This window comes from Nomascus leucogenys, chromosome 10, assembly GCF_006542625.1.
Source record: "Nomascus leucogenys isolate Asia chromosome 10, Asia_NLE_v1, whole genome shotgun sequence".
NCBI classification, from domain to species: domain Eukaryota; kingdom Metazoa; phylum Chordata; class Mammalia; order Primates; family Hylobatidae; genus Nomascus; species Nomascus leucogenys.
Window position 1 is genome coordinate 76,582,199 of NC_044390.1, and position 24,033 is coordinate 76,606,231.

Here is a 24,033-nt window from a genome sequence, read left to right on the forward strand (position 1 = left end):
TGGATTGCAATCCAGTTCCACCATTTCCTTCGTGAAATTCAAGCAATTTAACCCAAGTCTCAGTTTTCTAACTTGTAAAATGGAGTGTTAAAGCCATAATCTTCAAAACCCTCAGAGAATGAATGCTAAAGTATTTGGCACCTAGTCCTTTGTGTAGTTTCCTTTGGGCCTCTCAAACTTTGGGATCAGTGGTTCCCAACCCTGACTACTAGAATCACCTGGATGTGCTTAAAAAACATGATGCTAGACCAGGCACAGTGGCTCACACCCATAATCCCAGCACTTTGGGAGGCTGAGGCAGGAGGACTGCTTGAGCCCAGGAATTCGAGACCAGCCTGAGCAACATAAGACCTAATCTCCACAAAAAAAAATCAAAAAAATTAACCAGTCATGGTGGCACACACCTGTAGTCCCAGCTACTCGGGAGACTGTGGTGGGAGGATTGCTTGAGGCAGGGAAGGTGAGGCTTTAGTGAGCTGAGATCACACCATCGCACTCTCCAGCCTGGGCGACAGAGCAAGACCCTGTCTCAAAAAAACAAAAACAAACTCACACACACCTGTGCTTGCCTGGGCTACACCCCAGATCAATTAATCAGTATCTTAGAGATGCAGAGGGGTGGCTGATCAGTCACTAGTGTTTAAAAAGCTCTTTGAGGGATTCGGATGTGGGACCAGGGCTTACTGCCACATAGCTAAGGTGTTTAACCAGCTTTATCTAAGAGTTGCCAGGGATGTGAAGCAAAGCATCACCTCAGGGGATTCCTACAGCAAAGTTTAAGAAACACTGTATTGAGGCTTGTTATAAAACCTTCCCAAACTGAGGGCATTTCTACAACTCAGAAAAGTCTGCTGTTACATTTCAACTAAACTAAGTCACATAATTGCAGCATTTTACATCCAAAATTTGCTTATAAGACAGCTACAGCCAATTTGAAGTGTTACATCAAATGACATTCTCTTCCTGTTTTTAATACACAAACTCTTGGCCTATTTCTCTCAATGTTCTAGTGAGAAAGATATTTATCATCAACCCTACTTTTTAGGGGAGAAAACTAGGAATCACACCTATAAGAGCCCTCTGACTCCCAACTCCTATGCCCCTTTCATTACACAGTCCAAATCAAGAAATCATTAGTCTAATCCCTTGCAGGACTTGTTAAAACAGATAGATGGGCTCCAACCCAAGAATGTCTGATTCAGTAGTCTGTGATAGGGCTCGAAAATTCAGCCATTTTGAATAAGTTACCAGGTGTTGCTGCTGGTGGGACCAGAGATTGAGAACAACTGGTTTAGGCTGCCTTCTTCCCCTCCGCTGGTACTTATTTTGCACAAAATGGAGCAGACTAGTCAAAGTCAGATACAGGATAACTGATTTTTCTTCAGCAGCGTCACTGGGACTGATTTTCCCTTAAGACTGCACTTTCCAGGGACGTGACAAACAAGCAAGCAAGTAGAAAGAAGATCTGGGCCAATCTTTGGTCATCTTTACCCAGGGACAATGAGCTATTCAGGGAACAGACCCTTGAGGATCCCAAGCAGACAAACCCCACAGCTGAGAGACAGATCTTGAAACATCCTCCCCTCCTTAGACGTGGTCACCTCTGGCCTCAATGGAAGTTACAGATAGATACCCAGGCGCCAGCTGAGGCACTGAACTCCGTGGAGCAGGTATCCTAACCTCAGGCCCCTGGCATCTCTCCCCAGAATTCCAAGCACTGAACGCACATCCGCCTGCTGGTCTCCCTCGATTTCTTTCCCCCACTGGCCCGTGTGTTCAGACGCACCTGGGAGCCCCTTCCCCACTTCCTGAAAACCCAGCGACTCCAGCCACAACCTCCAAAACCCCAAACGCTCCGCCCCAAGGAATCCTACCTCACCTTCTCATAACCTGCCCTTCTCTTTCATAATCCTCCAAATCCTCATTTTCCACCCCCAAATGTCCGTTTTCAATTGACATCTCTTTGTTCTCGCAATCACCAACTCCCATCTCCAACCAGCACTCAGGACTCATTCGGAGACACCCCCTTCCTCACGCACACACGTATCTACTCCCCAAGTCCAAATGTGCTTCCCGGATTCCTAACTGCCAGGGAGCCTCCCCACCACCACCACCCCTAATTCTCCACCCAAAGCCCTTCCCCCACCCCCGGCCTTTCCCCCAGCCAATCCCCTAAATGCCTCTCCACTATCGCGACTGCCCCTCATCGCACCCCCTCCTCTCTGTCCCTTCTTATACTCTGCTGCTGCCCAGCTCCCTCGGCCGCCCTCAGCCCCTAGTCGGTGGGCACCGCCCTCCCTACCATGAAAAGTCGGAGGACGCAGGAGTCTCCAAACCCGGACTGAGAGAGGCAGGAAACACCCAGCTCACGCCAGCCGGGGGCGGAGGCGGGGCCGGAGCGATAACTTCCGCTGTCCGCACCCCACTTCCGCCCCGCAGAGAGCAACGTCTTAAACCGTCCGTTGTGCGGCTAGGGGCCAGTTTTCTTTCCAGCCTCCCCGGCCGGAATGGGTTCCAGCTTCTCTCGGCTGGGTAGGGCATTTATCCCACCTCCGCTATTTCAGCTGCAAGAGGGGAGGCAAGGTGTGGGGAAGTTTTCCTTCCCGGGCGAAGAAGCTCTGCGGAACTGTCATTTTCCGGAACTGGATGCTTGCTTTCTGGCGGAGTTCTGAAAGCGAACACCCCGGGGCAAGATGGAGGTTGTGCGTCGGCTGCTGCCCCGGGTCTGGCAGAACTCGGGTGTTTTGGGCTGAGACAGTGGCAGCTGCGGCCCCGACCCCGAGTGCGGGGACCTCCAGCGAATAAAGGTCGGCCTGCGAGTAGCGAGTGACAACTGGGTCTTCAGTTCTCCGAGTGGTGGGGCTGGGGACTTTGAGGGAGGTGGCTGTAGGGCACAGTCCCTGCCTGGCCAGGTCGGAGGAACAAGTGCTGGGATCTGGTTTGTATGCTCCAGGGGCTCTCTCCGCGGCCCTTTCCACCTCTTTTCACTTTTGGGACGCTAGGCCTTTATAAACGGACTAATGCTGGGTGATTTGTTCCTGTGGTTGTTGATGCCGAGGAAAGACGCCGGGCCCCAGGACTCACCTAAACTGGAGTTCGAATACTGTTCGCTCGCTCTGTGACCTTGGGTGAGTTCCCTCACCTCTCTGAGCCTCAGTTTCCTTCTGTGTAAATGGAGTAATTAGCAGGTTTCACAGAGGGTGTGAATACGTTTTAGTACCGTGCCTGACACCTAGTTCTGAATAAAGAAAAACTTCGTCGTAATTTGACTCCAGCTTAGCCTCCACAGGCAATCTTGCACTCTCAACTTCTCTTTGCTTTGCCATTGTGTGAACGGGGGAACCCTGGATCTTGTTTGTTTTACTTAGTAATAAATAACTGCTTTGGATATAGATGGATTCAGATTCAAAAGCATCCACCTAGATAGGCTGTAGCTTTCAATAAATAATAGCTGTTAGTATGAATAGTCTCTTTAAGTCCTGTTTCCTATTCTTTAAATAGAAATTAGATTATTGAGGCTGGCCACGGTGGCTCACGCCTGTAGTAATCCTAGCACTTTGGGAGGCCAAGGCGGGCGGATCACCTGAGGTCAGAAGTTCAAGACCAGCGTGGCCAACATGGTGAAACCCCATCTCTACTAAAAATACAAAAATTAGCCGGGTATGGTGGCGGGCGCCTTTAATCCCAGCTACTTGGGAGGCTGAAGCAGGAGAATCACTTGAACCTGGGAGGCGGAGGTTGCAGTGAGCAGAGTTCGTGCCGCTGCACTCCAGCCTGGGCAACAAAGTGAGACTCCGTCTCAAAAAAAACAAAAGATTATCGAGACCTGATAGAGCTGTTGAAAAGATAAGTTGGTTAAATATCTGTACAGTGTCTGATACACCGTCTGCCCAGAGCAAATGGTGGTCATTAAACCTGGTGGCCCAGCTTTTCCTACTGTACAGGGAAAATCCTCTTGGCTTAGTCAGCAGTTGGTATTTATGATGCTTCAGCTTTGGAAATACAGAGGTAAGACAAGAGTCTGAATCCTGCCTCTTAGTTATTACAGCCTTGACTCTGCCACATACTAATGGTCTAGACTGGACTAGATGAGATCATGAATGATCTTCTCATAGGACTCCTGTCCTTATTGGATGAGATCACTTATAAAGGACTTGACACATAATGGGTACTCATTTACTTTTTTAAATGATCTTGGTTATCACCAACCTCTTATTTTCTAATCTTTCTACCTATATGATTCTTGTTTCCCTAACTAGATTGCAAGCTTCATAAGGACAATACAATAAAGCTCACTTACATGCTACATGCTTTTAGATATCCCATGTTAATATTTTCCCATTTAATCCTAATCACAATGTTGTGATGACTAAATTGAGGTACAAGAAGGATAAATGTTGCATTTAATCCTTTCAGCAACCCTAGGACATAGACACTATTATTACCCTCGATTTACACATAAGGAAACTGAGGCCTAGAGAGGATAAGTAACTTGGCCAAATGTCAGATAGAATGAGTACTAAAAAGAACCAAGCCCGCTTTCTCTGATGCAAGACTTTTTCTGCTGTGCACAGCCTTTTCTTTGGTTCTCCATGGCATTTAGCAAAATAAGTACTTAATAAACACTTGATTGTGTGTTTCATTAATTGATGAACTATATAAGGTATACACTATATATATACTATACACAGGTATACACTGCAGGTGGAGAAGGTATATAGGAAAGGATGAGAAAAATGGTAAAGTGTAGGCTATTATGTGGTATGGACAGAAATCAACCAATAACATTGCTGAAGGGATGATAATCTCAAGGAAGGGGATGAGAGTAATTTCTTATCCTGGGAGGCCCCCTGGGAGAAGTGAAAGTTTTAAGATCGTCTTACAGTACTTAGGTACAGTTTGCATGCAACTTTGTTTTTCTTTTGGGAAGAGGTTCCCTCTTCCCCTTCTAATTCCATGGACCGTCTGCCATTGAGGCACTGTCTGCATGTCATGGAGGGAGCATATCATTGTGCTGGTGGCTTGGGCCCTGCTCTTTTGCAGCCCTGAGGAGCTTGAATCTGTTACTCACTCTAAACAACAGGGCCAGGAGTTCATAGCCCAAGGGACAGGACTGGTGAATCTTAGTGCACTTAAGATAGGAAAAAGGTTAATGGGTGAGAAATGTCAGACTGCCAGCATTATTTCCTACCCAGAGAACCTTAGTACCTTTTCAGGTGGGAGCCTCTGCTGAAGAGTTTTTTTTTTTTTTTAATCCTTGTGTTTATAAAAATAATACACCAGTTAGACTTATTGACTATACACTCTACAATGTGCACTCAAGTACCTCCATAGGTACCTGATACACATCATCACATTTAGTCCTCATTATCAACCTCTAAGCCAATTAATAGATGAAGATGGAAAGACTCAGGGCCAAGTATGGTGGCTCACACCTGTAATCCTAACATTCTGGGAGGCCAAGGCAGGAGGATCTCTTGAGCCCAGGAGTTTGAGACCACCAACCTGGGCAACATAGCGAGACCCCACCTCTACAAAAAATTTAAAAACTAGCCAGATGTGGTGGTGTGTACCTGTGGTCCCAGCTACTTGAGAAGCTGAGGTGGGAGAATCGCTTGAGCCTGGGAGGTAGAAGCTGCAGTGAACCATGACTGCACCACTGCACTCCAGCGTGGACGACAGAGCGAGACCCTGCCTTAAAAAAAAAAAAAAGGACTTAGACATTCTCCCTATAGTATGTGGCAGAGCTAGGGACTGGCTCCAACTCCGGGTGACTCCCAAAGCCCGTGTGCCCCTCACTGTGCAGTGCTGCTTCACCATGTGCATGCTGTGGAAAATTTAGAAAATACCAATTAAGGAAAATTTCCCACAGTTTCAGTACCTCAAAACAGCCACTGGTAACATGTTGGCATAGTTCATGCTGGTTTTGTATGTGTGTGTGTGCATTTTTCTTTAGGTAATTGGGATCTTATTGGTCCACAGGCAGCCGTTTATTCACTTCTAAGGCATAAACATTTTTCCATATCATTAAAAATGTCAGACACGCTGAGGCAGGAGAATGGCATGAACCCAGGAGGCGAAGCTTGCAGTGAGCCAACATCACGCCACTGCACTCCAGCCTGGGCAACAGAACGAGACTCCGTCTCAAAAAAAAAAAAAAAAAGTCAAACATGGCCGGGCACAGTGGCTCACACCTGTAATCCCAACTGAGATAAGGTGTGGTGGCACACACCTGTAATCCCAGCCACTTGGGAGGCTGAAGCAGGAGAATCGCTTGAACCTGGGAGCAGAGGTTGTAGTGAGCTGAAATTATGCTGCTGCACTCCAACCTCAGCAACAGACTATCTCAAAAAAAAAAAAAAAGGAAAATGTCAAATATAATTTTCAATAGCTCTTTAACATTCCATGACCTCTAAGTTATTTTGCTTCCCATCACAGCTTTAATTCAGCAACAACTTTGGGATTTATTTTCAACATATTCCCTTTAAACTGTGAAGATTGAAGAGATACAGTATAACATTTAGATGAGACATTAAATAAAGAGGACCCAGTGGTGTTTTTAAAAAAACCATTGGCATTGTAGTTATTATTTTTACTCAGTGAGAAAGATGTATGATACCACACCTATAAAATCTAACCCTGAGTCTGGATTTTTTTTCTTCTGCTTCTGCCAGAAAAAAATAACAAGCTTTTCTGAAGAGAAGCTGTTCTTAGCCACGAGTCCTGTGCAAGATCACTAATGATTACCTGGCATTTCTGCGACACAGGCAGGTCCTCAGGTGAGATCTCCAGACTTTACTGCTGGGGCAGGAAGAGTAAATGATTCCAAAGATGGCTACCTTTTCTCTCCAAGCCTTTTATAGGTTGATGCAAAAGTAATTACGACTTAGTGTTTTTTTAAAAAAGTTGAAAACCACAATTACTTTTGTACCAACCTAATACCTTCCCTCCTGTGGTCAAGTGGGCTCTGTTAGTTTGTTTCAAGGATTACTGATGATGTTTGACAGATCACTGTTGAGAAGGAGTCACAGAGGTCCCTTGACATGTTCATGTGGTGGGAGGTTAGCACCAACTTTTTTTTGATTATAAAAGGGTATTATTTTATTGTCCTTATTAATACTAATAATAGAGCACACTTATTAAATGCCTTTCAGTAACATGTAATTCATTTAATACCTCTAGGAGATAATATTATGAAGTCCAATGTTTATTTTAATAATTTTTAAATTTCTTTGTATGGATGTAGGTGGTACAGGTTTCTTATATTCATATGTTATATAATGGTGGAGTCTGGGCTTTTACCTGAATGGTGAACATTGTACCAATAAATAATTGTTCAATCCTTACCCCTGTCCCATCTCCCACCTTTTGGAGTCTCCATTGTCTTATTCCACTCTGTTTGTCCATGTGGGCCCATTGTTTCGCTCCCACTTCTAAGTGAGGTCATGCAGTATTTACCTGTCCGTTTCAGAGTTATTTCACTTAGGATGGATGGCCCCTAGTTCTAGCCATCCATCTTTTTACTCTGGATGATATTTTCACGTGGGTGCTACTTTGAGTAAAGTAGCCTGGTAGAGAAATTGTTTTCTGGAAGTCTGGATTTCTGAATACTTCATTTCAGTGTTTTTAACTGGGCTGATGGTGCATCTTGTATAGAATCGCAAAGTCATCAAGCATCTAAAGAAATCATCTCGGTATGGGAGCCTCCGTGGGTCAGTGCTGTGTGCTTTAGGCTGCTAGCAAAAGCCGTTCACAGTTACTGGTGATTTAGATAAAAACTGAGTATATAATTTAGAGCTTCTCTTCAGAAAAGTGCCTGTTAGTGGACAGGACCAGTTCTGCAGTAAAGTCTTCACTGGTTCTTGGCAGGATGGTAACTGTTAAGGAGAGTGGAATAAGCTATACATAAAACCAAATATCTTCAATGTAATGGACTGTCTTGCATTCTGAAGTGTGTACCTTTTGCTTTGTTAATGTTAAAATGGCCCTTTCTTTTTTGTGTGCTGTCAAAAAGTATGCACTGGTAAATATTTGTTTAGTGAATGGATGAATACAATGATGATGACAGCAAATAATCATGTTTGATTTTTCCCTCGAGTCCTTACTTGGCAAAATAAAAGCTGAGTTCTCAGTTTTGGTTTCCCAAATACTATGGACTACTCCAGAAAATTCAAGTATCTGGGAATCTTTGACCTATAGGATACCTGGTTTGAATTAGAGCTTTACGGGTGGGACTGATTCATTCTTTGTTAATTCGTAAAGCTGGGCCTGCCCTTATCCTATGCCAGGTGCTGTGCTCTTTCCCTTAAGAAAATGTGATTATTTAATATAGGATGTAGCATCCCTGGTCTTGGCGAGTTGCATGAAAGAACCTATAGGAGGTCGGGACTTGTGCCGGAGAGCTGTTAGCACTTTGGAGGGTGTTGACAGGTACTGAGTATCTCTGCTGCCCAGGTCCCTGCCCACACTCTGCTCTTGAGCCCCTTTCTATGTGTGTTTTTCACACAACAATCTACAACACCTACTTGCCCATTTTCCTTGCAGGGTTTGTGCAAGTTTGCAAACATGTTCACCTTGTCTCAGACCTCGAGAGCATGGTTCATCGATAGAGCCCGTCAGGCACGAGAAGAAAGGCTTGTGCAGAAGGAGCGGGAGCGGGCAGCTGTCGTGATCCAGGCCCATGTCCGGAGTTTTCTCTGTCGGAGTCGACTGCAGAGAGATATCAGGTAAGGGCTAGGATCTCCCTAGCACATGCTTCTCTGGCTCCCAATTAATAGCAGATACATGAGTTTTTTCCTAGAGCACTTGAAAAGCCTTCCAGGTCCTACAAGCTCTTAATTTAAAATGTCTTTTTTTGCCCTTTCCTTTCTAGGAGAGAGATTGATGACTTTTTTAAAGCAGATGACCCTGAGTCCACTAAAAGAAGTGGACTTTGTATTTTTAAGATTGCCAGGAAACTGCTGTTCTTATTCAGGATCAAAGAGGATAATGAGGTAAAACGATAATAGCAAACATGTATAATACTTCCATATGTCAGATCTTCTGTAATTATTGATATTAACTCAGTTCTTATAGCAGCTTTATGAGGTAATTACTGTCACCCTCACATCCTGTCTCTTTTGTTTTCTTGGGACCTGTTTTGGAGGGATTATGCCCAGTGCTTTTAGGAATCTTTTCACATTGACCGTTATAAGCACAAGTTGAACTCAGATGCATGCAAGAGCCAGGAAGTTTAGGTAAATGAGTAAAAAAAATATATGAGATAAAACATAATACAAAATACAAATCATATTAAACGGTAACTGACAGGCAGCAGTGGTGAGGACATCAAAGGGAATAGCAGGGTCTGTGGCCTGCCGCATCCACGGGGAGCAGCTACTACACAGCTCGGTGGTGGACTCATACTCTGATTTTTTTTTTGAGACGAAGTCTCGCTCTGTCGCCAGGCTGGCATGCAGTGGCGCGATCTCAGCTCATTGCCAATCTTCACCTCCCGGGTTCAAGCAATTCTCTGGCCTCAGCCTCCCTAGTAGCTGGAACTATAGGCGCGTGCCACCACGCCCAGCTAATTTTTGTATTTTTAGTAGAGATGGGGTTTCACCATCTTGGCCAGGATGGTCTCAATCTCTTAACCTTGTGATCTGCCTGCCTCAGCCTCCCAAAGTGCTGGGATTACAGGCATGAGCCACTGCACCCAGCCTCTGATTTTTTTTTTTTTTTTTTTTTTTTAAAGAGATGCCAAAGATCTGAGTCTTTATGCTCGATGTTCATTCGTTCATTCATTTTCTGAGACAGGGTCTCACTGTTTCCCAGGCTGGAGTGCAGTAGCACTATCACAGCTCACCTCCCAAGGCTCAAATGATTCTTCCACCTCAACCTCCTGAGTAGCTGCGACTGCAGGTGTGTGCCACCATGCACAGCAAATTTTTGTATTTTTTGTAGAGGTAGGGTTTTACCATATTGCCCAGGCTTGTCTCAAACTCCTGGACTCAAGTGATCCACCTGCCTCAGCCTCCCAAAGTGCTGGGATTACAGGCGTGAGCCACCATCAGTGTTCTAATTTGTAAATCTTGGCAATCAATTTGAAATTTTTTAAATATCCTGCAAATCATACAAAAGGTGCCATTTTGCACCTTAGGGATTAGAATGATCAGCCTGAAAAATATAATCCTAGAAAAGCAGCTAGTTATCTGTAATAGTACTAACAATGCCACTGAGGCATGTCTCCATGTTACTAGCTGTTAGACATTTGCTATTGCTAAGCTTCACATTGTGCCAACCCTCTCTAGGCACTGGGCCCTTGGGAGGAAACAGGATGGGCAAGATCTCTACGCTTATGGAGCTCATAGCCCAGCAAGAGAAGGAGGACTATGCAGGCAGTGAACACATGATTACGTAGATGAGGACAGATAAGCTGGAGGAGGTGACCCTCATCTTACAGAGAAGGAGACTGCAGCTCAGCGTGATAGGGCAGCCTGCCCAATATCACGTGGTTTAAGGGCGGATCCAGGATTGGTGTAGCCAAAATGGAACCTGTTTTCTAGTTTCCACTTTTCTTCCTTTGGCATTACAGGATAAAAGTGATGATACAGCAGCCTTTGGCTACTGTCTGTGAGGCAAAAGTCAGTATCCATGGTGCTTAAGAAACGGTAAACTGGCGAACACAGTCGAGGAGACAGCAGCAGACCTGCAGGAATCCAAGTCCAGTTTGCCAGATTGATACTGTTTTTTGAAAGAAGCCTCAATTTGGATTTTTATGTGAAATATACCAGTTTCTAAAACATTTCTATAGGGTTCCTCCAGCTCTTGGGCCACCAGATGGAGAACCCTTTAGTCTTTATGATCTTCAGTGTCCTCATCTGTAGGAAGGAACTGCATGTGATTATGTGTGAATCACCTGGCATAATACCTGCACGTGCCAGGTACCCGCCGAAGGCTTATTTTCTTTGTTTTCACTTTTTGATGGGTTGTGGGAATGTATAATCCCCAGTGTGTCTCTTTGCAGAGATTTGAGAAGTTGTGTCGCAGCATCCTGAGCAGCATGGATGCTGAGAATGAGCCTAAGGTAAGTGGACGGGAGCCGCAGTGTCTCCCACAAGCTCTTAAGGGCCAGCCTACTGGGCTCTGAAAGTTCCTGTTGAATGTTAGGCCCAATTCACACACAAATGCAAATAAGTAGTGGATGGAAAACACTACCGAAGTACAAATGATTCCTTAGTTTCTTCGTGATCCAAGTAGCTACATTCTGCTCTTGCCACAACACAGGATAGTAAATTTTCTTACTAGGCTATTTTGTCTTTGCATTTAGTGTTAAAATAAGTCCTGTTTACAGCTTATTCATCCATTCAGGTACACTGCTTTATCTGGCACTGGACCTAACTAATAGGTCCAGTTCCAACAGTTAGAGCATATGTGATATGATCTCTATAATAGCCCATGACATTCCTCTTTTTCCCACCTATAGGTGTGGTATGTGTCCCTGTCTTGTTCTAAGGACCTCACCCTCCTTTGGATTAAACAGATCAAGAGCATTCTGTGGTACTGCTGTGATTTTCTCAAGCAGCTCAAGGTAAAAAAAAAAAAAAAAAAAAAGGCAAAACCAGAAACAGTAAATATGTCATTTTCACCCGTAGACTTTAGTTGATATTTTCAGAGTCCCTATCAACCAGAGTTGCTAGTTGAGCCACTGTTCTGAAAGAGAGGAATTTTGATGCTGTTATCAATATGAGCCCTCCTTTGGTGTGTGTTGGACCCTTAACCCGCTTGCCACGCCACAGCCTCCATGCCAGGGAATCTGTCACTTTCCTTCACGTTCATTTAATGTAATCGGTACTTTATGATCTACATTATTACACTAGTCAGGCCTCTTGTTAAAAGTACAGAAGCCCAACGTGAGCACAGCTAGTATCACCTACCGGTTAAGCAAGGAAGGGAACGTTGTGCTGTAGAATATATTCAGTAACGTGGCAGCTGGGGTAAGGAGAGCCAGGGGGTTCTGGATTCTCCCTCTCATTCTTTTCTCTCATCCCTGCTCCCTTTTGGGGTCACCTTGTCCTTTCCTGCTGTAACGATGGCAACCAGCAGTTTTGACTTTATATTGTTACTCTGTCTTGACCAACGGAAGGAGAGGCCTCCCGACCAGTTCAACAATCCCGGTTTCTTGTAGGTCCAGTGGAATCCTGGGTTCATCTCTGAACCAGTCACAGTGGCAAGAGGAATGGGGTGCTGCCACTGGCCCAGCCTGGTCCTATGTTCCCCTACCCCCTTCAGTGTTCTGAAAAGGATGTACGGGGGTGTGAGCAGACATATACAGGGGCCTCTTCCACTTTGCATATAGGGAGAGAGAGGTTTCAGGGACAAAGGCTTGGCAAGGACACAGATAGCAGCTCAGTAATGGAACGAAAGTCCCCGGACTGCCCCCCACCCCAATAATAATCCATTCCCAGCCATCCCTCTTTGGGTGCTCAGGAATGGCTCTTGCCACGCCTGGCTTGTCAGGTGAGACATGGCTCAGGGCAGGGTTTCCACACTATGTTCCTCGGAGCCCTGGGAGTCCACCAGAATGCCTTAGGGCCAAGTGGGCAGGGTATTTCCCTACCTGCACGCAAGCCAGGCAGATCCTTGCTTATCTGCCCTCTGTGTGTACATTCCACAACAGACTGCTCTTTGAGGAGAGGCTTTTCTATTTTGGACAAACAAAAAAAGTTTATGCAAAGAAACAGACGTCAGGAGAAAAAGGGCCCTGACTCTGGAGCCAGGAATATGTGAAATTCAGTCCTGATTCCGCTGTTCATTTCCCACATGGCCTTGAACAAGCTGCTTCCCCTCTCTTACTGTTGATGAGCTTAGAGATTTGAACTCAGTGGTCTCCAAGGTTGTCTCTGAGGTCCCTTCCAGGTGGACCTGCTATAGGGTCTGTGGGCCTAGAAAGCAGTCAGGCCTTTTGCTTGACTTACACTTGGTGAAACAATGAACTGTCATCAAAATTAGAACAGCAGCCAACATTACATGGAGTTATCTATGTGCCAGACACTGTTCTTAGTGCATCGTATGCATTAATCCATTTATTTCTCACAACAACCCTATGAGGAAAGCAGTGTTACTATTTCTGGTCAACAGATGAGGAAACTGAGGCACAGAGAGGTTAAGAAACTTGCCTAAGCTCACGCAGCTAGTAAGTGGTGAAGTCAGAAGGCTGAGCCCAGAGTCCCAGTCATGCTCAATTGCATTTCTGCTCTGTTGCTGCAGAGTTCAGACAGACAGGCAGGCATGTGTACATACAGAAAACCAGCCCTGGTCATCTTGTTTCCTAGGGATTCTCAATTCTCCATTCCCAAGAATATATGATTCCATGGTCAGACACTAGAGTGCCAAATTCCCTGTTATTTAACTCCTGGAGTGGTCACTGCCCAAGAGAAAAAGAATTAAGACTGACTTATAATCCTGACTCAGTGATTCCAGGCTGAGTGCCTGTAGAGCAGTTGTAAAGTGAACACTTCACTGTCTGGAATCAGAGGACATGTGTCTCAATCTTGCTGTGTTTATTGTTTCCAGCCTGAAATCCTGCAGGACTCCCGACTCATCACCTTGTACCTCACGATGCTTGTCACCTTCACAGACACTTCAACGTGGAAAATTCTTCGGGGAAAAGGTCTGTGGGACTTGCTTCAAAATGTTCTTTAACCAACGTTTCCAGAGAGCTCGGGGACCTTTTTTCCTTTGTAAGAAGCATTTTTGCCACAAGCCTCAGGGAAGGCCCTGAGACCATACAAATGAGGATGCCCTTGGCACTGACCATCAGACTGCATCGCAGTATCCAGAATCCATTCAGCATTGTATGTTGTACTTGACCCTTCTTTGAATTTACGTTTAAAGACATGGTTCTTCTGATTTTAATTTTTATAATTCCCACAGTGCCTTAGCCTCCAAGTGATAACATTCACTTAAGCCTTGTCATTTTACTTGGAAAATCATTAGGTTGTGAATAATTCTATTTTGCCCATAAAATTTGCATTATAAACTGCTTCCTTCCCTGGTAAGTGTCGTTAGCCCCATGTGTTTCATATGGTCATTTCATTCATCTGTTCAACAAGTAGCCCATACATGCCAGATGCCTCTAGGCGCTGAAGACAGAGATAAACAAAACAGAAAGGGGCATTGCCCTCCAGGGACTTCAGGTGCCCCCTTCCTCACAGAACTTAAAGTCCGATGAGGAAAACAGGCATTAAATAGATGTTGCTCATAGATATAAAATGACAATAATGTGGTAAGTGCTTGGAAGGAAGCATGCAAGAGAAATGAGAGTGTCCAGTAGGGTGGGGGGGCCTTGCTTGGTCTGGGGCTCTCGCTTTCCTGAAGAAGTGGTGTGTGAGCTGAGAGCTGGAGAGAGAGCTAGTATTCACAGAGCGAAGAGCAGGGATGAAACGGAAAGCAGGGGAAACTGTATGCAAAGGCTCCAGGTCAGCAAGGAGGGTTTATTTCAGGCATGACCCTGGCCTCTTGGGGGGAACCCAAAAATTGTTGAGTTCTGGGCCCTGCCGGGAAGCTCATGTCCCATTGAGGAGAGTAGGCATCCCCCTGGAGAAGACAGTGCCAGGCCCTAGGAGGGAATTAGAAAAGGTGCTACAGGAGCTCAGAGGCCAGAGACGTCACTTCTGGCTAGGGGTGTGAGAGGACCCATCACCCAAGAGGTGACACTTGAGCCAGGCCTTCCAGGAGAGAGAGAGTTCCAGATATGCATTCCCTCCCTGTGCTCTGGCACCAGACCTAAGGGAAAAGGGAGGCAAGCCAGGGGGTATCTCATTTCTTAGGGCCTCAGATGTGGGACACAATTTCCTGTCCCACATAAACAGGTCACATTATGGCAAGAGACTTTTTTGTTCTCACTGTTTTCTTTCTTTAGGTGAAAGTCTTCGACCAGCGATGAACCACATTTGTGCAAATATAATGGGACATCTCAACCAGCATGGATTTTATTCTGTGCTGCAGGTCTGTGACTCCTGCCCCCCAATGTGCGACTTCTCCACTCTCCAACACTTGCGCTTGGATTTTTACATTTGCGTTCAGCATACCTGGTGCCCTCCTCAGAAACGCTTTTCATAGGAAGAGCTTGATGCCTGCTGTCCTCTTCTTCCTTCCCCTGCCTTGTCTCACTTGTGGGTCAGGTAAAGGGAGGACAGTGGTGCTGGGATCCCTTGAATGCTCTACATTTTTGGCTACAAGGGTAATCCAGTCTTTTGACATTTAAACTCTGGAAGGAGACCTCAGGGCTTGTTCCCTCAGATTCCTTCTTGGTTGATGCCTAGAATCGTATTTCTAGCTCTGTGTCCTCAAACAGCCCTTTCCACTTTGTACCTTGTTGTGCCAGATCATACCTCTAGGGAATTGTTAAGAAAGCCTGATTGCTGTTTAAAGGTACTGTGGAATTCTTGAGTTTGAGAAGTAATGTTGACTTTGCCCTTCCTTCTCCCTAGTGCTGTGATGGGCTGTTTCCTGATTTGGTTTCATATGTTCCTCACAACAACCCTGTGAGGTGGTCTGTTGGCAGAAGCTGGTATGACTGGCAGTTGTTTCGCTAGAGGAACTTCTACTTCACACCATAATTAAACGGCTTCTAAAATAATATGGTGTCTTTAAATTTTAAGTCTGGCATTATTTTTATTAGCTGTTTTTTTAACTTTATTATTAAAGAATTTCTAACCATAATATTTAGAGAAAGAGTGGTAGAGTTAACCTCGTTACCCAACACTTTCTTCCCTTTCCTTTTATAAAAACACTGCATACGGTTTTTTTTGTTTGCTTGTTTGTTTGTTTTTTAAGAGACAGGGTTGCTCCGTCACCCAGGCTGGCCTCAAGGAATCCTCCTGCCTCAGCCTCCTGAGCTGGGACTCTAGGCACAAGCCACCATGCCTGGCTCACGATACAGTTTTTTTTATCTGAAGCACTCAGTTTACTTTTTTGCTTTTTTATGTACAAATGAATATAAAGTTGGTATCATCGTCTGACCCATTAAAACGTTCTTTTCAGATATTGTTAACCCGTGGCCTGGCAAGACCCCGTCCTTGTCTATCCAAAGGCACTTTAACAGCAGCCTTTTCTCTAGCGTTACGGTGAGTAAGAAACCATAGCTGAGGTGTTGGCATGTTCTTGAATGCTTCCTCCTCTTGGTTTTTCTTTCTCTCGTTACTGGTGTTAGATATAGACTTGCCCACTTTGTCAGAATTTACGGGAAGCATTGTTCTTAATGAAAGTGAACACATTTGTGACTGCTCAAACTTTTTCTTAATCTTCAGTCTTGAATATTTCTTAATCTTCAGCCCTGAATATTATTGCATTGTGATCTTTGGAAACTATTCAAAATGAATTTCGTTTATCTAAAAGAGGCCAAGATGCAATCATATTTTCTTTTGAAGTTTTAATTGACTAAACAAAAAACCTAGGAGCCAGAAGAAGCCCAGCAAAGGGCAGGGTGAGAGGATTAAGGAAATAATGTGAACACGCATGTAAAATGTTAGAATTTGGAGGACCAGAGAAGAGGTGATATTTGCCTTCACTTAGTTTGGAGATGTCAAGTACTGAAGAAGCTAAGTAATTCCTTGTGGAAATTATACCTGCAATTCTGAGAATTGCCAAATGTAAAACACTATGCTTGTTCATAGGTCCAGAACATGTTTAAACTGTCGAGGGGAACACTAGCTTGGGGAGATGTTAATAAAAGATCCTGGAAGGAAGAGTGTCATGGTGGAACCAGCTTGGTGAAAGCTGCCTGCTCTGCACCCATCTATGGATCTACAGTACACCTTCATGCTGAGAGCTCTGAGAAGTCCTGCTATGCTAGCAGGACCCCATGGGCTTATTTAACCCGGGGTTGGCCCAAATATATCTGAGCATGGAATACCCCTGCCTTGTTTTTTGGATGCTGTTGATATCTCATGAAATCATTTTCCATGGAAAACCTATTTGGAAAATGATGGGCTAGAGCATGGATTGGCCAAATTTTCTGGAAAGAGCCGGATAAATATTTTCAACTCTATAGGCCATACAGCCTCTGTCACAACCACTCTGCCATTGCATCTTGAAAGCAGCCGTAGATTGTACGTACACAAATGAGCATGACTGTGTTCCAGTAAAACTTTATTTACAAAAATAGGCCATAGTTTATAAACACCTGGTCTAGACTGTGCTTTCCACTAACCACTAGCCACAGGGAGCTGTTTAAATGAAAATTCATTTAAGTTAAATAAAATGAAGAATTCACTTCCTCAGTTGCATTAGCCACATTTCAAATGCTCAGCGGCCACATGTAACTAGTGGCAATTGTTTGGGACAGCACAAATATAGAAAACTTCCAGCATCACAGAAAGTTCTGTTGGACAGGGCTGACCTAGAGCAGGTCTGTCCAATGGAAATATAGTTAGAGCCACATTTAAAAAGCCAAAAGAGGCCAGGCGCGGTGGCCCATGCCTGTAATCCCAGCACTTTGGGAGACCGAGGTGGGTAGATCATTTTGACCTCAGGAGTTCAAGACCAGCCTGGGCAACATGGCCAAACCTTGTCTCTACAAAAAATACAAACATTAGCTGGGCATGGTGGCATGTGCCTGTGGTTCCAGCTACTCAGGAGTCTGAGGTGGGAGGATCACTGGAGCCAGGGAAGTCAAGGCTGCAGCTAGCCATGATTGAGCTTCTCCAGCCTGGATGACAGAGTGATACCTGGTCTCAAAAAACAAAAAAGTCAAAATAAAAGGGAAATTTAGTATAATGATATGTTTTTATTTAAATTAATATATCCAAAATGTTATTTTTACATGTAATCAATATTTTAAAATTATTTTAATTAAAATTAAATAATGTGTTATATTTTTCTCTTCATGCCAAGTCTTCAAAACTGGTATGTACTTAGAGCACATCTGAATTTGGACCAGCCACATTTTTAAGTGCTCAGTAGCCACATATAGCCCGTGGCTACCATGTTAGACCACATGCCTCTAGAGGCTAGACCCTCACACAGAAGAATAGGATGTAACCGGTTATGCTATCATGAGTTACGGAAGTATCTTAACTAATTATCTAATCAACAATTGTGCCTTCATTTCATACTTTTAGAGAAGTTACGTGAGTTGTATTTAATAAGCCCTAATGTCTAGATACAAATAAGTTTTCCCAGAAGCCTAAGAAACAGATTCACTGCAACTGTCCCTACCCAAGTCACCTTGTGGGGCAGCTCTTTCCAGCAGCATTGCCCACTGTCCTCTGGCAGACACAGTGAAGGTCAGCACACTGAGGCCTGAACTCTCAAGCTCAGGAGCAGCTCTGCATCCCCCTCCACCTCCAGAGACACAAGCTCTAGGAGCACCTCACCTTTCTTTCCTGTCCAGCATCCCTCTCCTGTCCCGGTGTGGTTGTAATTCACATATGATTCACCAACATGCTCACATCCAGTCATTCTGCCACACTTAAATTCTCCTTTAAGAATATAACCAGCAGCCATCCTTGTAGTTTTTCTTCTCCGTATGTATTAGATTCCATTGAATCACTTGTTAAGGCCAGGCTAGTCTAAAGCCTTTTTCCCAAATAGTACTTTTCCCCTCTGAATGTTTGTATATAATTGAACACAATCAGGACCTTTTAAAATAAGATATCAGTGGTTTCATCATGTAGGAATATAGTGAAAGTCTATAAAATCATCAGTGCTGTGCCGAGATGTGATCACTAAATCCTGAAATATGAATAGCTAACATTCATGGGCCACACATTGTTCTAAAACTTTTACACATGTTAACTGACTCCTCACCACATTCTCTTATCTCCATTTTATTTATTTATTTGTGAGACAAGGTCATGCTTTGCCATCAAGAGTGGAGTGCAGTGGCATGATCAGAGCTCACTGCAGCCTCAAACTCCCGGGCTCAAGCCATCCTCCCACCTCAGCCTTCCGTGTAGCTAGGAATACAGGCAGATGCTCAGCTAATTTTTTTATTTTTAAAATTTTTGTAAAGACAGGGTCTCACTATATTGCCCAGGCTGGTCTCAAATTCCTGGCCTCAAGCGATCCTCACTCCTCAGCCTCTCAAAAAGTGCTGGGATTATAGGAGTGAGCCACCACACCTGGCTTTTCTCCATTTTATAGATAAGGAAGCTAAGGCCCAGAGAAGTTAAACTGTTTTCTCTTGGTCACACAGCAGGGAGTGGCCAGGCCAGAAACTAAACCCAGGCTATTTAACTCCAGAGCTCATACTCTTTCTTCTTATTCTTTGTACTTGCCTCACATGTTGGACACATTTTGTATTCTAAGAATAATATATATTTTTTTTAGTAAATAGAACCTTCCCAAACTTGCCCTGTCCATCACACTGCCATGGCATTGATTATCTGGACCCCTAGTTTGCAGGCACTTAGTCATGTACCCACTAGCCGTGGCTTCTGTTTTTCCCCATATGCCTGCCCAGCTCCCTGGTTGTACTCTGAGCTCTCTGTTAGCAGGGACTGTGGGTCAGTCATACCTCTTTTGTTTATCCTTCTCCCCAACCCCCCACCATGTCTAGCCCTGTTAAACATTCAAGTAAGCAGTTCACTTAGAGACTTTGTCACCCAGGGGTACTTAAATGCAACAGCTACAGGTGGGCTAAAGAAAGATTCTGTTGACCTCATGCTGGGGAAATCGGTAATAAGAAATTGAGGGAGTTGTAGGAGTGTTTGCAGTGTGTGTGGTTTTTTGAGTCTGGCCTCATGCAGACTAAAAAGATCACACCCCTCCAAACATTGAGGCAGCCCTGCAGTCTTATAATGCTTCCACTGATACGTCGCTTCCAGTCAGTCAGGCCAAGTTACTTAGGGATATGGCCCAGGATGGAATCCATAGGTTTCTGTGAGAACCCTTAGAGAATGCCACAGCCGTTTGTGCCCTTATAATGATGCAGTCCTTTCCTTGCAAATGCGAAGTGACTGGTTGTAGTTTTAGCAGCATTCTCGTGGTTTGCTTTTCTTCTGTTTAGGGAATTGTGCTCTTCTGTTTTAAACTTCTTTCTAACCTGCAGAAAATAACATGGTTCTCTTTTCATGTGCCCCACTCAGATCAGAGAGGTTAGCTCAGTTGGTTAGTCTCACCTAGACAAGTGGTGAACATAGGTACTGATATTTTCAGCATTTCAGCCTCATAAAACATCCTTGTCCCAAAAGTGGTACTCTTGAAAGTGAAAGTATATAGTGTGAATTCTGAGAGCCTAAATACCACTAACACCTCTGCTCATTGCTATTGGAGCACGTTAGCTAGAAGAAACCTTTTTTCCCCCTCTGTAAGTTGTTCACTTACCTTTTTTTCTGCATGACCTCTGAGTGATTTTTAAAAATAACTTTATTGAAGTCTAACTCACATCTCATACACTTTATTCATTTAAAGCATACCATTCCCTGGCGTTTAGTATGTTCACAGAGTTGTGCAACCATCACCTGCTGAGACCAGCTTGGTCAGGGAGACCCTAACCCAGCGGCGCTAGAGGAATTAAAGACACACACACACAGAAATATAGAGGTATGCAGTAGGAAATCAGGGGTCTCACAGCCTTCAGAGCTGAGAGCCTTGAACAGAGATTTACCCACATATTTATTGACAGCAAGCCAGTGATAAGCATTGTTTCTATAGATTATAGATTAACTAAAAGTATTCCTCATGGGGAAACAAAGGGATGGGCCAAAATAAAGGGATGGGCTCTGGCTAGTTATCTGCAGCAGGAGCAAGTCCATAAGGCACAGATCGCTCATGCTATTGTTTGTGGTTTAAGAACTCCTTTAAGCAGTTTTCCGCCCTGGGTGGGCCAGGTGTTCCTTGTCCTCATTCTGGTAAACCTACAACCTTCCAGCCGTGGGCATCATGGCCATCACGAACATGTCACAATGCTGCAGAGATTTTGTTTATGGCCAGTTTTGGGGCCAGTTTATGGCCAGATTTTGGGGGCCTATTCCCAAAAATCACCACAATCTAATTGCATAATATTTTATCACCCTGAAAAGAAACCTAATAACCATTAGCAGTCACTCCCTTTTCCCCTCTCCCCAGAACCCCTGGCAACAACTATCTACTTTCTATCTCTTTGGATTTGCCTGTTCTGGACATCTCACATGAATGGAATCACATCACATGTGGTCTTTTGCTACCGGCTTTTTTCACTTTGCATAGTATAATCAGAGTTCATTCATGTTGTAGCATGGATCAGTGCTTCATGCATTTTATGGCCAAATAATATTCCATTATATGGATATACCACATTTGAGTTGTTTTTACTTTTTGGCTATTATAAATAGTGCTGCTGTGAACCTTTATGTACAAGTTTTTGTGTAAACATGTGTTTTCATTTCTCTTGTGCATATTCCTGGGAGTAGACTTCCCTGGGTCATGTGGTAACTCCATGCTTAACCTTTTGAAGAATTGCCAAATTATTTTCCAGAGTGCCTGTGCTATTTTACATTCCCAGGAGCAGTGTTGTGTGAGGGCTTCAGTTTCTCCACATCCTTGCCACCACTTGTTATCTGTCTTTTTTTATTTAGCCATCCCAGTGGGTGTGCAGGGGTAACTCACTGTTGTTTTGATTTACAATTCACTGGTAGTTAGTGATGTTGAACATCTTTTCATGTGCTTATTAACCATTTGTATATCTTCTTTGGAGAAATGTATGTTTAGATCCTTCGTCTACTTTTTAATTGGATGTTTCATCTTTTATGAGAGTTGTGAGTTCTTTATATGCTCTAGATACAAGTCCCTTTTCAGACAAGTGATCTGCAGGTGTTTCCTTCTGTTCCATGGGTTGTCTTTTCACTTTCTTGATAGTGTCTTTTGAATCACAAAAGTTTTAAACTTTGAAGAAGCACAGCTTACCTGTTTTTTTCTTTTGACTCTTGTGCTTTTAGTGTGATAACCTCAGAAATCATTGCCTAACCTGAAATCTCAAAGCTTTACTCCTGTGTTTTCTTCTAAGAATTTTATAGTTTTAGTTATAAAACTAGCATTTAGGTCTGTTGCTCATTTCATTATTTTTTATATATGATGTGGGATAGGGATCATTATTTTATCTAATAGTATTTATCTTTTTTTGATTATGGAAGCAATACATGCTTATTGTAGAAAACCTAGATAAAGCAGAAAAACATAAAAAAGAAAAAAATTTCTCATGATTCTACAACCAGAGATACATTGTTAACTTTATCTGTCCTCAATCTTTTAAAAATGTATCTATATTTGTGTTTATATTTCCGAAACATTATACAATATATATACTTATATATAGTATATATACTATAGGTACACTATATATGTATATATTGTATATCTATAGTGTATATATACTTTTAAATAAACTGCTTAACTGAATTGTGAGTTATTGGTGAATTATCACAGAGTGAATGTAACTGGGTAAGCACCACCCAATAGAGAAATCGATTATACCAGCACTCCAAAACCCCCCTTTTTTCCCTCCCTCTCCATCACAAACTCCTTCCTCTTCCATGTATATAGTTTTTCATCTTGCCTTTTTTTAAAGTTCATTATAGCATGAGCATTCTCTCATGTCAGTAAAATTTCAAAACTGGTTTTTCATAGCTGCACAGTATGGCATCAGCAACTGTACCATCACTGACTTGCCCATTTCCCTAGTGTGTGTCCCCAGTTTCAGCCTTCAGTCTTCTCAGAAATCCCATGCAGAATAATTTCTAGGAATTTGAGCACGTTGGTGGGGTTGTGCTTTTGTTCTGGATGCACACAGAGACCTGTCTGAATGAGCGGATCTATCTGTGTCTAGCCCTGTGATTGCTGCACAGTTCTCAGACAATCTGATTCGGCCGTTCCTCATCCACATCATGTCTGTGCCTGCTCTGGTGACTCATCTCAGCACAGTGACCCCTGAGGTAAGCAGGCTCTGTGAGTTCCCCACGAAAACCCAATTGTGTTTTTGTTTTTCTTCTTAGACATTAGAAAGTAAAATGGCTTCTCTGCTTATTTCCACACCTCCCTTTAATTATTCTTTGGGACCAGTGGCCGTGATAGACACACTTGTGTTAGTAGCCCAAAGAAGTGGGTTCTCGTCTGTCCATTTTCTTCTTGGTGTTTGCTAGCAGATCCCGCATAACCACGGGTGATCTGCAAGTGATCAAGTTCACTCTCTACAGGAAACTGTTCCTGGCAGTTTCTGATTTAACGATCTGCCATTCTTTGCAGCGCCTCACTGTTTTAGAATCCCATGACATGCTTCGTAAATTCATCATATTTTTAAGAGACGAAGATCGATGCCGTGATGTATGTGAAAGTTTAGAAGGATGCCATACACTTTGTCTAATGGGTAAGTATCCGTAGCTGGAACTTGATTGTGTCCTGGCCATCAGGGAAAGCCCAAGTGTTTTGCCTGTCACTATTCTAGAGATTTGGTTGTTCTTTGTAGTAATTGGAAGTGCTTACAATAAAAAACACATATTTAGATAGACAGTTAAAATAGACATGTAAATTAAAATCACATGGAAAATATACCAGCCTGGCAAACTAGTTAAGTGACTGTTAATGAACATTAGATGTCAGCCTTTAGCTTCCTGGCAGTCAAGGAAAAAGTGAAAATGTGGTGAATTGCCTGGATAATTCTCATCTCAAGAGAGAAGGGAGGGAGTAGTTAGGTGGGGCTTATATCAGAGCAGCGCCTGCTTTACCTATTTTATAGTGTTTTCATTGTAGATGGAAGAAAGGGTTTGTGAATAGAAGCATTTGAGGCAGAGGCACAGAATTCTCCTTGCCTACATTTATTTTAGTTAGGAAAAGCTTTTTTTTTTTTTTTTTTTTTAAGACAGGATCTCACTTTGTCACCCAGGCTGGACTGCAGTGGCACAGTCATGGCTCACTGCATCCTCGACCTCCTGGGCTTAGGTGATCATCCCACCTCAGCCTCCTGAGTAGCTGGGACTACAAGCGCACACTACCACGGCCAACTAATTTTTGTATTTTTAGTGGAGACAGGGTTTTTCACCACGTTGCCCAGACTAGTCTCGAACTCCTTGGGCT

The 24,033-nt window shown here is 43.7% G+C and overlaps 2 protein-coding genes across 8 annotated transcripts in view; one reads left to right on the forward strand and one right to left on the reverse strand.

Moving 5' to 3' along the window:
- The window catches only part of KCTD10 (potassium channel tetramerization domain containing 10), a 28,750-nt gene extending 26,339 nt beyond the window's left edge, over positions 1 to 2,411 (reverse strand). For both annotated transcript variants that reach the window (XM_003279652.4, XM_012509988.2), the window contains exon 1: positions 2,303 to 2,411. In XM_003279652.4, coding sequence (XP_003279700.1) covers positions 2,303 to 2,305 — 3 coding nt within the window. In that variant the 5' untranslated portion in view covers positions 2,306 to 2,411. The remainder of the gene's footprint in view (positions 1 to 2,302) is intronic.
- Positions 2,412 to 2,671: 260 nt separating this feature from the next.
- Positions 2,672 to 24,033, forward strand: part of UBE3B (ubiquitin protein ligase E3B) — a 60,275-nt gene continuing 38,913 nt past the window's right edge. For 3 of the 6 annotated variants that reach the window (XM_030821338.1, XM_030821342.1, XM_030821341.1), the window contains exons 1-11: positions 2,672 to 3,128; positions 6,675 to 6,779; positions 8,545 to 8,726; positions 8,873 to 8,993; positions 11,006 to 11,065; positions 11,465 to 11,569; positions 13,555 to 13,651; positions 14,903 to 14,988; positions 16,027 to 16,109; positions 22,790 to 22,895; positions 23,206 to 23,326. In XM_030821338.1, the coding sequence (XP_030677198.1) occupies positions 8,566 to 8,726; positions 8,873 to 8,993; positions 11,006 to 11,065; positions 11,465 to 11,569; positions 13,555 to 13,651; positions 14,903 to 14,988; positions 16,027 to 16,109; positions 22,790 to 22,895; positions 23,206 to 23,326 (940 nt within the window). In that variant the 5' untranslated portion in view covers positions 2,672 to 3,128; positions 6,675 to 6,779; positions 8,545 to 8,565. The remainder of the gene's footprint in view (positions 3,129 to 6,674; positions 6,780 to 8,544; positions 8,727 to 8,872; positions 8,994 to 11,005; positions 11,066 to 11,464; positions 11,570 to 13,554; positions 13,652 to 14,902; positions 14,989 to 16,026; positions 16,110 to 22,789; positions 22,896 to 23,205; positions 23,327 to 24,033) is intronic. The other 3 variants (XM_030821339.1, XM_030821340.1, XM_012509987.2) reach the window with 3 other exon arrangements.